At 47.4% G+C, this 12,642-nt stretch overlaps 2 protein-coding genes across 7 annotated transcripts in view; both read left to right on the top strand.

The window, feature by feature from the left end:
- LOC125959129 (calcitonin gene-related peptide type 1 receptor) overlaps nucleotides 1-3,211 on the top strand; it is a 52,335-nt gene extending 49,124 nt beyond the window's left edge. For 5 of the 6 annotated variants that reach the window (XM_049691935.1, XM_049691932.1, XM_049691931.1 and 2 more), the window contains one exon: nucleotides 1,414-1,614. In XM_049691935.1, the coding sequence (XP_049547892.1) occupies nucleotides 1,414-1,458 (45 nt within the window). In that variant the 3' untranslated portion in view covers nucleotides 1,459-1,614. Of the gene's footprint in view, nucleotides 1-1,413 lie in introns of all 6 variants that reach the window. The other variant, XM_049691936.1, reaches the window with a different exon arrangement.
- A 1,677-nt stretch (nucleotides 3,212-4,888) lies between these two features.
- Nucleotides 4,889-10,549, top strand: LOC125959541 (uncharacterized). Its single transcript, XM_049692366.1, has 5 exons — nucleotides 4,889-4,895; nucleotides 8,904-9,031; nucleotides 9,145-9,274; nucleotides 9,783-10,370; nucleotides 10,449-10,549. Exons 1-5 carry the CDS (start codon nucleotides 4,889-4,891, stop codon nucleotides 10,547-10,549), a joined length of 954 nt encoding a protein of 317 aa, XP_049548323.1.
- Nucleotides 10,550-12,642: the final 2,093 nt, after the last annotated feature.

The raw sequence follows: 12,642 nt of genomic DNA, 5'->3' as shown, positions 1-12,642 counted from the left end.
TGTCGGTGTGTTCCGTGTACTGTTCTAAATCAAAACTAAAGCCATCCGGGCTTCCGTCGCTGCTAGTGCTACCAGCTGGCGCCGGTTGTTAATTCCTAACAAGCGCAACCGCAACCAACAACAACGACGCCAGTCACTGGGCCAGACAGTCCTAGATTCTAAGCTCGTGCAGCGGCAGCCTTGCCATGTGTAACAGTGAAACCATCACTGCACGGTGCGAGATGCAGATGCAGCTTAGGGCTGGATGATAAACAAAATGAACATTTGCTGTTTGCCGTGTCGCTGGTGGCCTTCCCCCAGCAGCGTACACTGTTAGCTAGTAGTGCTCGACTACTCTAGACACTGAAGATATGTGCCAGGGTAGTATGTGGGTGAAGGGCTGGTCGTCATTGTTAGCCTAACCTTCGCGCCGTCCCTCTCGCACGTGCATGACGTTTCTCTACTCTACTTTACGCTCTGCGATCTGCTCATATCAGCGGAAAGTTAAATATTTAATTCGTGAAACGAATGCGCGTCGGTTATTGTGCAACGATTTGTTCACGAAGGCCTTCAGAATGGCCGTGCCTATGTTTGGTTTGTGCTGAACAGTGCTAGTTTTGTACCTGATTGATGTGTAGTGTCTGGCTTCAACCTTTTCGATCTACTCCTGCTACTTAATATAAGTTTTTCTCCGTTTTCGTTGTTCAGTTCAGCCCTTCTGCCGGTTCTTCTGTGTTGTGCACTCACTTTCACAGCTACTTCTCTCACACTCTTTCTCTTTCTCTTTTTTCTCTCTTTCTCTCTTTATCTTCACATGTTTTTTCTCTTTTTCCTCACTTCGTCCGTGTACTTTCAGTCTTTCGCGATATCTGAGACGAATTTTTAGAAAAAATAAACCCCAATCGCGCTACTGAGAGCAAGTACTTTCACCTTTCCGTTTTGTTATCTCATCTCGTTTTTTTTTGGCATCTTATCAGTGTTTATTTAACTTTTTTTCCTTTCTCTGGTTTGTGCAATGTTGGCTTATGTCAATCCTTTCCTTTTCATTATCCAGTTACTGCACCTATCCGTTCTCGGCTTTCATGTTCAACTTTCAATGATAGTCTCCATGTTTACTTTATTTTTCTCCTCTTCAGACTTTTTTTCACTATCTCTCGGTAAAAACCAGTTGATCCAGTGTAGCGGTACATTAGACTTTAGTTTGTTCCTCGATGCTCGATGCTCCTCATTAAGCACAACTCTTGGCACGTAACTTTTAGCCGCATTTTCTTCTTCCCTTGCCTGATGCCCACGTTCATGCCCCTTCCACGCTCTATTCTCGTTCTGTTTGCATCCCAGCCCGACCTTAGTTCAATCGGTTTACTCGGTGGTGGATATCCTTACGAATGTTTCGAATAAATCCTCGAATTCTAATCACAGCCGGTCCGCTTGCAGTTCGTACGTTGCGGTCCGCCGGTGCCGGGTGAGGAAAAGGTTTGACTAAAGGAGTACCCAGACCGCGCCACTACCACTACTACCGCCAATACCACCACTACCACCAATAGCACCACCAAGAGCGCCACCAAGAGCACCTTTATCGGTGGTAGCGGTCGAAAACCGTGGAAGAACCGCAGCAACAAACGGAAACACTCGTTGCTGCTAGCGCCGGAGGTCGAGGCCATTGCCACACAGTCACACCCGCTCCCGCCACCGATCGTGGACACCAGCACAATTCACCGACCGAACGGCCAACCAACCGTGGATGGTTCGGTCCCTGCCGCCACTGCCACTTCCACAACGAACCCGCCGCAAAGGATGGCCTCACCGTCGACCGACGTCGGTCGCGGTTCGAACGTTCCGACCGCGCAAAGGGTACACTTCCGACCGGAACCGGTTGCGGATCTGCCACCGGATGGCAAACGCCTCGTCACGTTCATCGATACCGATACGGCGTTGGGTGGGGTTGGCCGCAATGGCAAACGGCCACACGGCCCGGTCAACGGGTTTCATCGTACGGTGGCCGAGCACAAGGTTAACGGGGGAGCGATCGGTGACGGTGGTGCGGTGGATGAGTTAGTAGACGATGATGATGATGATGATGATGAGGTGCCAGCGGATGAGGTGCTTTAATGCGACAACATAAATCGGCGGCCAGATGAGGCTTCGGGAGTAGAAGGTTAGAGGGGGGGGGGGGAGGGGAGGGTGTAGAGAAGGTGGTTCCGGTTTTAGCTTTAAATATGTTTAACTTGTCGCGTGAATAAATTTAACGTTTTAAACAACTGCGAACGGCCAAATACTAGTGCTCTAGTGCTACTGTTTAAGAGGAGATTCTGTTCCCCGAGGAATGGAAATGGTTTTGTTTTTGTTATTTTTGTTTTATTTTTCTATTAGCAAAGGAAAATTCGTTCGTCTTGGCTAAGCTCCCTTAAACTGCTTACCTGTGGTGCTAAACATTATGGTCTGTTTTCCGTATGTGTGAGGTCCATCGAACTGACTATCGTTGTGTTTATAGTTACAAATATATATATACAGGCTGGCAGTGGAATTGAGATGGGCGAATAAGAAACCGTGGAGTGTACACTGGAACTTTAAAACTAGAAACCCAAACCAATATAGCAGCATATAGGTTAAGCAGTATTCAAGCGAGAGCTATCGAGTTTATTATGAACTAATAACTGTGTTATTAAAAGAAGTAAGGCTCTGGGCGAGAAAAGAAAGAAAAAACCACGGGAAAGGAAATCCGGTGTACACTACCGAAACATACGCACTTAAATAAGTAGATAATTAGGACTCCCTCCTCGATAACTAGCGTTAAGCAAAGACTCCTTCTCACGGCAAATGTTCCAATAACGGCCGAGGTTCCATTGACAGGCAAAGATGTAAAGGTTTATACAAAAATGCTGCGACAACAATACTTTGAACAAAATGATAGACATAACGTGGTGAGCGTGGTATTGACCGAACCTTTTGACACTTCAACAAATACTGAGGCCATAGTTTCGGTAGATGAATCGAGCGTCAGAAAAGAGAAATATATTAAGGGAAGCTATTGTCCCGAAGGGTTCCGCGTTACTGTGCCGACTAACGCGGCAGATTTATGGTAAAGACGTTTTATGAATGTTATCCTATATTCGTTGTAGAAAATTGTCACTGTCACTGATGCTAAAAAGTACTAGAGAGCTGAGCGGGAGGAGGAAGCTGGGTATCGATAATAAACTGTGAAAATGTAAAATGGGTTGCTCTGGTGTTTGTTCGGCGTTAGTTTGGTAGACATAATTAATGGCAGGTAAGCTGATGAAAGCCATCCATTATAGATGGCCATATCGTGACAATCAAAGCACCCACAGACTTCCACAGAGTTGTCCTCGTAAAAATCTCGTTTCTCTTCGAGGGTTGTTGTTGCTTCTAGAATTTCAAAATAATCAAACGCTCCTATCTTATCGACATTAGTAAACGAATTTTGTTAAATACAATCAATAATTGTAAGTTACTTACGTAAATCAATCCAGGCTATTGTTCCATCTTGCACCATTCTTGAGTCACGTCCGGTCCCGTTTAGCTCTGCTGATGTGTCACTCGAAACCGGCCATCCAGGCAGAGTGCTAGTAGGCTGAATGTGTTGTTTGTCTACCGGATATCAAATTTCTCGGTGCACTTTTCCTACTGTAGTGCAAACCCAAGGTTTTCTGTAGGTAGTTTGCTGATAAACGAGGACAGTTGCGATTAAAATAGATATTTCAATCAATAACAAGCAATATCCTGGCTGCATGTAGAACTCTAGAGCTACAGAAGCTAAGTAAGCTACTGGAGTTAACAATAAACAACTGTGACCCGAACCAGAGAGGATAATTTATTAAATTATTCATCCTAATTGCCCTAAAATGCCAACCACATCAAAGGCAGCATATGGTATGTCACGTACGGGATCATCCAGCATTTCGAAATGGAGGCGCCCAACACATGAATAAAATGCTTTGTAGCGACACACACTGCAGTCGATCTAAATTCGATTTAAGCTCACCTTTGTGGCCCCCAAAATGATAAGTGAAGTTTACTTTAGCAAAGAAACTTCTTTAGAAACGCTCAATGAACTCCAAAGATGACTATAATCACGTAGTCGTTGACAGCACTGAAAAAGGCTTTTCGAGAGCATAAATGTAAAGGACTAACGTTTTCGAACGGCAAAGATGCCTCCGCAGATTGTATATTCTATCTTTCGGACTGTTCCATACATTCGTAGTCTTCCCAGCTGATGTTTAGTGGCTCGATGGTAATTTTACGGCACCAATTCGTAACGAGCGAGCTTCGAGGCTTACCTTACCAACGATACACACGTTAGCAACGCTTCGATGGACCGAGAGGCAGGCAAAACTATTAGTTTGCGAGTGGGAAAGGCTTATGGAATAAATTTGAAGCCAGAAGCAGCTGCCATGACATGGTTGTGGTTGCTTCGGATCCTGGTCCTGGGCTGGCTGTGAGGGTTGAAATCGTTGCGGGCTTAGCGTTGCCGTAGAACCATCCAATTTCAATGATTACAAGGTAATGCGTCGAGTGTGTGTGTTTGGTAGCAAATACCGCAAAACCATCGTAGCCAGGGTAGCAGCATACACACCGCACGGGGAACCTCTTCGCTTTTTCCAGCCACGCGCAAAGCCGAACACCCTGGATGTCCCTGCATCGAAATGCCCTACTAAATTCCTGGCCGCTGCTACTACTGGCGCTAGTAAGGGATGAGCATTGCGGGTGGCGGAAATCCTTGTAGACATATTTGTTTTCCATTGTGTCGCCCATTAAGAGAAGCAAGACCGTGCGCTCTCGCACGCGTGGAATATGAGGGCCCAATGCCGTGTTTGTGTTCCATTTTATCAAAAACAACATCCCCTGGTCCAGGGGAAAGACGATCTCGCGGTCTTGGGTAGAGGAAGGAGAAATGGACGGTAAGTGATGAGGCGTTGGGAGTGAGCGGCGATGCTTCGATGCGAAGTCAATGCTTCTTGTCTGCACTTTTTGTCTGATGGATTTTCTGGGGAAATAATGAAATTTGAAGCAAGTTTATTTACGGTCCGGGAACGAAATTAGCCCGATAAGTGACTCCTTGATTTATGCTGTTATCCTGTGATGGGCGAGAACTCCAGTGATACACGTGCTTTGTCGGCTTTGCTGAGCGTTAGCTGTGCTCTGCGTCGAGTAAAAATGGTGTCTTCTAAAATATGTTTTATAAAATTTACAGAAGCACATTTCCACCAACAACTGTGTCCATGTCTCTCTCATGCGCTCACTCATCAGTCAGATGAGACGTCTTCTCACCAATCTGATCATCCCCCTCTTAGTGCAAGATGCGTGGTTCGCAATTGAATTATTTCTCGGTAAATATTATTCTGCTGGAAATTGATTTCCAGCCGGTGCTCTTCAACGTGAAAGTCCGTCTATGTGTTACCAGGATGTTTGATGTTGCACCCATCAAGTTAATGCTCGATCAATGGAGGGGGGGGGGGGGGGGGCAGTAAGAAAAGTCGGTTTACATCATCGCAATTCTGACATGCAATAGAGAATGATATACCAAAGGAACAATCGAAATGACTACGTAATGCGGTCTTAACAGCGGTTGTATGGGGCAAATGTGGGAAGCTCCCTTTGTTGTTTCTTGTGGATTTGTATGTGTGTTCTGTAGGATGTTAGCAATGTCTCGTCAAACCTAATGGTTCGTATTTCTGTACAAACATAATAAACATGGGAACATGAGAAAGCAGGCTTTTAGTGAAGTCATGAAAAAGACGAAACAAGATTAATGCAAGACAGGACAAGTGGAAAACGTTCGAAAAAAAATCCTAAAAATCGCAGAAAAATCGGCCACTTTAAATTTAAAATTAAGCAAGCAAAAAGATGACCAGAAAATATTTTCAAGCAAACAGAAAGCTTCTCGCATTCGTCGCCTAGGTGGCGCTAAAAGGCAAGCGAAAGATTTCAAATAAAATAATTTCAAACAAATTGCTTTGACACTTTTCGCCTAGATGACGCTTATGGAAAAATATTGCATAGCTCTAGGCGAAAACTAAAAATTTAAATCCACCAACGGTTTTCCGTGGCCTGCGATTTTCTTCTTCAACGGGTTGAGCGGGTTTGTGAATGATTCGTCTTATTTGTAGATCCTATATTTATTTTACAAAATGTATCTGCGGAATCGATCTCGCACGATCTGCGAAATCTATGCCCAACCATCAGGAAGGAGGATGCCAGCATATTCTTAAAATTGTGTCAAAAACTTCGTTTACTTCTCTAAGATGATTTCTTTTTACATCTTCAAGTCGTTAGCTTCAGCGCAAAAAAACCAACAAACAGAATTAAAATTCTAAGTGACGCTATAGAAAATACTCTGCTCAATAATGGATAAATAGCATTTTTGCCATATACGGTTTGTACTTGATTACACAAGGGAGTGATTCTTTTTCTTGACCAAATCATTCTTTTCAAAATTACAGCTATAGAAAGCGTAGGCAATGTAGGGCATGTTTCCAGTGATAAGCAGGAATCATCGCATCAAACGTTCTTTTGTAGCGCGATGAAAGCAAAGCTACGATTTAGAATTGCGTCATATTGACAAAAATAAACTAAACAGATAAACGTTAACATGCTCTGCCTAATGGATTGGTGCGAAAATAGAAAAACAAACACCAAAGCTCACCTTGCTAACACGACATGATGCGGTTAACAGCGATTGGAAAGTTCTTATCTTCTGGCTCGTAGCACATTGATCGATTCGACGACGCAACGCCGATCAATTAAGGTAATTTTAGTAATTCCCAACATCGATGCCAACCATGAACTAGATACACCGACCTACTTGCGTCACCGATTGCTCCAGACACCGAAAAGAAAGCAACAAAAACGGACCCGGCCGGGAGATCGACCGGAAACCATATCTAGCATCTCGCGCGCTCAATGACGCAAGTGTCCCTTCTCAGGTCGTTCACAAATTTTATGAATGATTTCGTACGAATTCCAACATGCCCTCCCCGTATGCATCTACCCTCCCTCTGACAATGCTTTTTTCTCCACACCCCATCGTTTTTCATTATCTTGGTCGGAGAACGTTGTCAACAACATCTGGACAGTGTTCCGGTAAGATGGTGATAGTGAGTGACTTTGTTCCACAAGAGAAAGGTCCAGTTGAGCACAAGCAGCTACCTGAAATACCCTTTGCAAAATGGAAATTTCTCCTCACTTTTCTCAGAAATCCGCGCCTCCAACAAAGCGAACAGCAAACCCTGACCTACAGCGATCGCGTCGAGTGAAAGCTAGGACGTCACAACGCACCCAACATGTACCGGGGAAGCTGGAGTTTCGCAAACCCACAAACACTTATGGATGGCTTTTCCATGTCTTGGCCACCGAAAAATGATAAACGGCCCCCGGGGTCCAGGTGCGCGCGTGCAGCTGATAAGGTAGTCCGTCAGTCAGTCCGTTCGGGGCGCGAAGACGCGAAGAGCGGAACGAAAGTGCGCCGCCATATAAAAGGATTCACCGGGCCAGTGTGTAGGTTCAGTAGAGCTTGAGCGGAGCATTCGACCATTGGTTACGGACCGACGAGAGTGGAATCGCAATAGAAAAAACAAAAAACTCGCAAAGATCCAATCCAACTCCCATCAGGTGGTCACCATCGTCGTGGGCGTGTGTGTGCGTTGTCCGACGGAAGCTAGTGAAAGGAACGTGTGCACGTGTGCTGCGCGTGAGTGTGTTAGTGTGAGTGTTGGTGTGTTTGATCGACGGGAAGCGCAGCGCTCTGATGGCGTCCTTCGTCCTTATCGGGATCACAATCGCGGCGGTACTGCAACACGGCGGCCTGGCCGTGGGCCAGTCTACAGGTATAGCAGCTCCCGACGGAGTCTCCATAATGTCCCGGCCGACTCCATTATCAGTATCATTGTCTGGCCGGTGTAGCCTCTGTTAACTGTCGTGTTTGACACCATTGCCAGCCCGCTCTTTAGGAGCAGTCGGTAGTCTGTGGGACAATTGCAATCGATCGCCGACGATGGCGACGACGGTCGAGGTCAACGATTTGTCTTAGGGCTGGTCACAAATCGGTATGCTACGGTGCTACGGTGCTACGATTGGAAGACAACGACGTGCTGATGAGGGTTTTCCATCATGTTCGATGCTTGTCGCTCGAAACTGGAGATATGCATCAGGGTGTCTGCGTCACTGCATTGCGTTTCCCCGCCCACTAGGGAGGAGATATGATCGGTGAAGGCGGCTGATAGCACGATCGTTGGGTTGCTCGCTGTGCTCCCGCCAGATAGACCCACAACTCCAACGTTGCGGTCACCGTCTTGGTTAACTGAGAGCGTGTTGCAGGTGCGAGTGGAGTAGAAAGGTTCTAAAAATACGATTTTCACGATGCGCGTGACATTGCTGCTATCACTGGTGATGCTTGTTATGTAAAAATGTTGCGATGGAACAATCATCAACAATCATCAGGAGCTATTTTGGTCCCGAGACTCGCGGAAACTCGTGCTGATCGATCGCCAAGATATCCTAAGCAGTGGGAATGATAAGACATGACAGGGAATAGGGCTCAAACATTGGACACCTGTGAGCACTTATACCAAGGAGATACCAGAAGGTGCAACCGAACTCGAAGAAGCTTTAAGTTGATCACAATAGTGTCGTTGGACAATTTTAAATTAATCCGGAACATTTATCGGATAAAGCGAATCTTATAAACTTTCGAAACAATCGTTACCGGGATTGATCGCAAATCCATTATTTGTGTAGCAATCTCTCTAACTAGAGCACTGCCTTTGGTACTACTACTATAGTCATATATGCAAAGGAAATTAACACATCGACCAAACACCACCTTCATCTAGTCCCTTACGACTCATCGCTCCAAGCGCACACTAACCTTTACCGGGTTTTCTCCAATTTCCGTCTCTTCCTGTGCCCAGGACCGACGCTGGCCTGCGGTGGCACTTCGCTGGTGAAGACGACCACGCTCATTTCCCCACAGAATGCGGGCACCAACGGTTTGACGTGCGTCTATACCATCCGCTCGCTGAATCTACGCATCTGCCAGGTAGGATTTCAATTCACGCACTACGCACTAGTCAACAGTAGTACTCATGTGGCCCTGCTAAACGATTGACTATCCATTCTTCACCCCTTCCATCCCCTTCCCTTTTCCGACAGCTTCGCCTCGACTTTAACTCGTTCAGCCTGGCCCAACCGACGCTCGATCCGTACCCGACGTGCATCAACGATGTGCTGACGGTGGACGGTTTGAACTTCAATCTTTGCGGTGAAAACTCGGGCCAGCACGGTAAGTAGCTGAGCAGGTGTGGGAAGGGCTCATCAGGAGGAGGCCTTCAGGAGGATTCTTTATTAGATTGTGTGTCATAGAGGTGTTTGTGTAGCGACCAGCTGTAGGGCTGATGCCAACTATCAATCACGAAATTTTCAATCACATTAAGGAGTCGAGCTGGTGAAATCACCAGTGGGTTCTAACTCATGTGTCACTCATTCTCTGAGGTGCTTTCGAGAAGTACTTATTAGTTCAAGTATGTCTTTCCATCCTTGCTTCATTTTGGCGACGTATTATTATTGATTGAGTGATACAAACACTAATAATATGTTTTAGTATTCTTCAGTTTCCTTCTAAATAACTGTGGAATAAATTACCAAGTTGAATAACTTATTTACAAAGTAAAAGTAGACTGTTGTGTTGCGTAAATTTTAGCTCCTCTAAGGGCTACTTTGTTTTGACAATCTCTTTCCAACGTTTGCATTCTAATGGTGGGTCTTTTCCTTTCCTTTCAATATGCTTACAGTGTATGTTCCATTCAACCCAACGAGCGCCGATCGTACGCTGACGATTGCGTTCCGGATCGCGAGCCGGGCCCAGATACCGACGCTCGGCAATCCGCACTGGAGTGTGCGCGTCCAGCAGTTGGAATGTCCGACGGGATTGCCGGCAGGTGGATTGCGTTCACTGCTCGAACCTGAATCAGCGCTCAACGGTGTCGCACCAAGGACCACTCACGATCTCAGTGCATTGGCCCCGGTCGGTTGTCTCCAGTACTTCACGGAACCAAGCGGTACAGTGGAATCGTTCAATCTCGGTGGTAACGGTGTCGGCCCATATCTTGGTGGGCTCAGTTACGCCATTTGCTTCCAACGGACCCGTTCGACCCACCAGCTACATTTCAGCACGTCCACCTTCGAGCTCGGCTATAGCGCTAATCCGACCGAGACGAACGTTGGGTTCGACGAGCTGTGCTACTCGAACGTAGCGTCACCGGGCCGCTCCGAGGACAATCTGCATATCCCGAACGCGGTTGTCCAGCTACCGACGGCTACGCCACGGCTGCGTGCCGAGCGGTTCTGTAGCCGCAGCCTTCTGAATGCGGACGTTGAGGGTAAGATTACCGAGCGACATCGGATGCTCCTTTGACATCGACGTCAACACTCACTCCGTCCTTGCCTCCCTCCAACAGTAACATCCCCGGGACCGTTTATGATGTACTTCAACAGTGATCGACAGTTTGATGCGTCCCGCCCGGAAGCTGGCTTCCGGGTGCACTACCATCTGTCCTAGTTGTCTCTAGTGGCACCGTCAAACGCACCTGTCAACACGAACGATTCTGCTTCCTCCAGTTAATATCTGCTAGCGCACTGCACAACGAGCATCACGCATTCTCAGCCGAGAGAACGCCAACACAGTCTGTTGGGTTTTTGAATTTGAATAAAGCTTGCTCTAACGTTTCCATGACAGCACTCGTGTACTGGCAGAACCATTTTCTGGAAAGTAGTTGCGTACTGTACCCGGTACTGGGCCAGAGCGGAGAGCGAAAAGTGACATTAAAACCATGCCCCCCTTTTCTTCTTCTTCTTTTACTTCTTCTGTGTTCTGTTCTCCTGGTGGAAACTGCGGTTTGTTGGAGTTGCCTTGTTGCCGGCCTAATTCTGGCTCTCCATTCGCTTGCGGAGTGCTTTTGCTGGAGGCAATAAAACGGAAATAAAGCATCGTTCGTCCGTCCGTTCGTTCGTTTCGTTCGTTCGTTTCGTTCGTCCGCAACGGTCACACGCACTACACGCTCGACTTGTTTGATAGCACTTACTAGGAGCGGTAGCAGGAGCTTCTAGCAACCGCAGCACTAAGTGTGAGGACGACGACGACGATGAGAACGACCATCATCATTACTTCTTCCGCTGGCCAATGGAAGACGTCGTCATGTGCGTCTTTTGCCATTCGGCCGTAATCGCCATCTTCCTTGGTATGTATTCTTTTCACCACCGGACGGAGGTTTGTCTTTTGAGGTCCAGCTAACTTTTGAAGCTCGCTTTACCGCTGGAATGTCCACGCAAGTGCTATCCATCTAGTATTGTTCTAGAGTTAGTTCCTTGTTCTTTCGAAAATTCTCTTCCACGAATCGTTCTTCAAATGTTTGAAATGTTACTTGGAAGTGAGTTAAAGAACGTTGTTTGTCCTCAGGAACTTCCGAGCAGCTCGTTAGCTGCAAGGACTATGTCCAGTCCACTCCGATTAAGTCACTCGACGAGGAGCTACTCTACTCTCGCACCGAACCACCTATACAACGTCCGAGGTGAACATGAACGGCAAAAGAACCCCGCGCCAGAAGCGCGTTGTTCGCGGCCCCTTGCTCCATGAATGCTAACAACTTGAGTGTTTTACCTCCAACGGTCGGTTGGTGTCGGTGCCTGGTCTTAAAGTGAGGATTTACCTTCATTCGGGGGGTTGGAGGATTAGCAGAAGAGTTGAAGGAAAGGGTTCGCTTACAAGGCCACTGACGGGCCAGTGCCCAAGAGAGCGAGCGCAATACAAGGCCCCAAACCAACTCCTAGAGAATCGCCAACGAGCCAGTCAGCCAGCTAGTCAGTTCGCCGGATGCCAAGGAACACGATTCACGGGAGGGGAGAAGGAAAGGGCGGAAGGATTAGCGGGGAGGGTGGGAAAAGGAGCAGAAATGGGCCAGCAATTTCCATTGATATTAATAATTAAATTCAATAAAACTCCATAATAATAAAATAATCTATACACCCCACTCAACTCCTCCCACCCAGGCTGCGCGGCCAACCATACCCAGGATACCGTGGTGAAGGCCGTGTGAAGTGTTGTAATAAACTTGAGACATCGACGCCCGGAGACGCCAGCTCTCTGCCCACTCTGCTCTATCCCTCCCTCCCTTTCGGTCACGCGCGTTCCGGTGGGAGAAGGCATCGTCCGAACGAGTGTACGTGCGCCTGGCGTCCGGCGTGGTGATGGTGCGGTGTGTTCACCTTATGCTTCCACCAGAACGGTTGCCGCTCATATCGATGCTGGGATCGAGGCCCGGGACCGTTGAGTCTCGAGACACATGGAACCCCTTTTTTTTTGGTGGGTTGGCGTTCGTTGGCTGGCTGGCTGGCTGGATCACAGCATAACCCAAACCCCTTACCGGATGGATGATGCTTCTTGTGATGATGCTTCGGGGGAGCGGGGAGTGGGATTTGGGCTTTTTTGTGACGTACCTCGGTCTCGTACCGGGTTTCTCTCGCGCGAGCACACCTACAGCACAAGATATGCCTTGCGCCGATGCGCTGGTCGATCTTGGCCACGAGGAGCACGAGGTGGTGCACGGTTGAAGCTCGAGTTGGTCTTCGAGTTATGATTATGGAGCACGCGGCAAT

Source organism: Anopheles darlingi, chromosome 2, assembly GCF_943734745.1.
Source record: "Anopheles darlingi chromosome 2, idAnoDarlMG_H_01, whole genome shotgun sequence".
Lineage (NCBI taxonomy): Eukaryota > Metazoa > Arthropoda > Insecta > Diptera > Culicidae > Anopheles > Anopheles darlingi.
The sequence above is the reverse complement of the archived record's forward strand: the minus strand, read 5'-3'. Positions and strand labels throughout refer to the sequence as shown.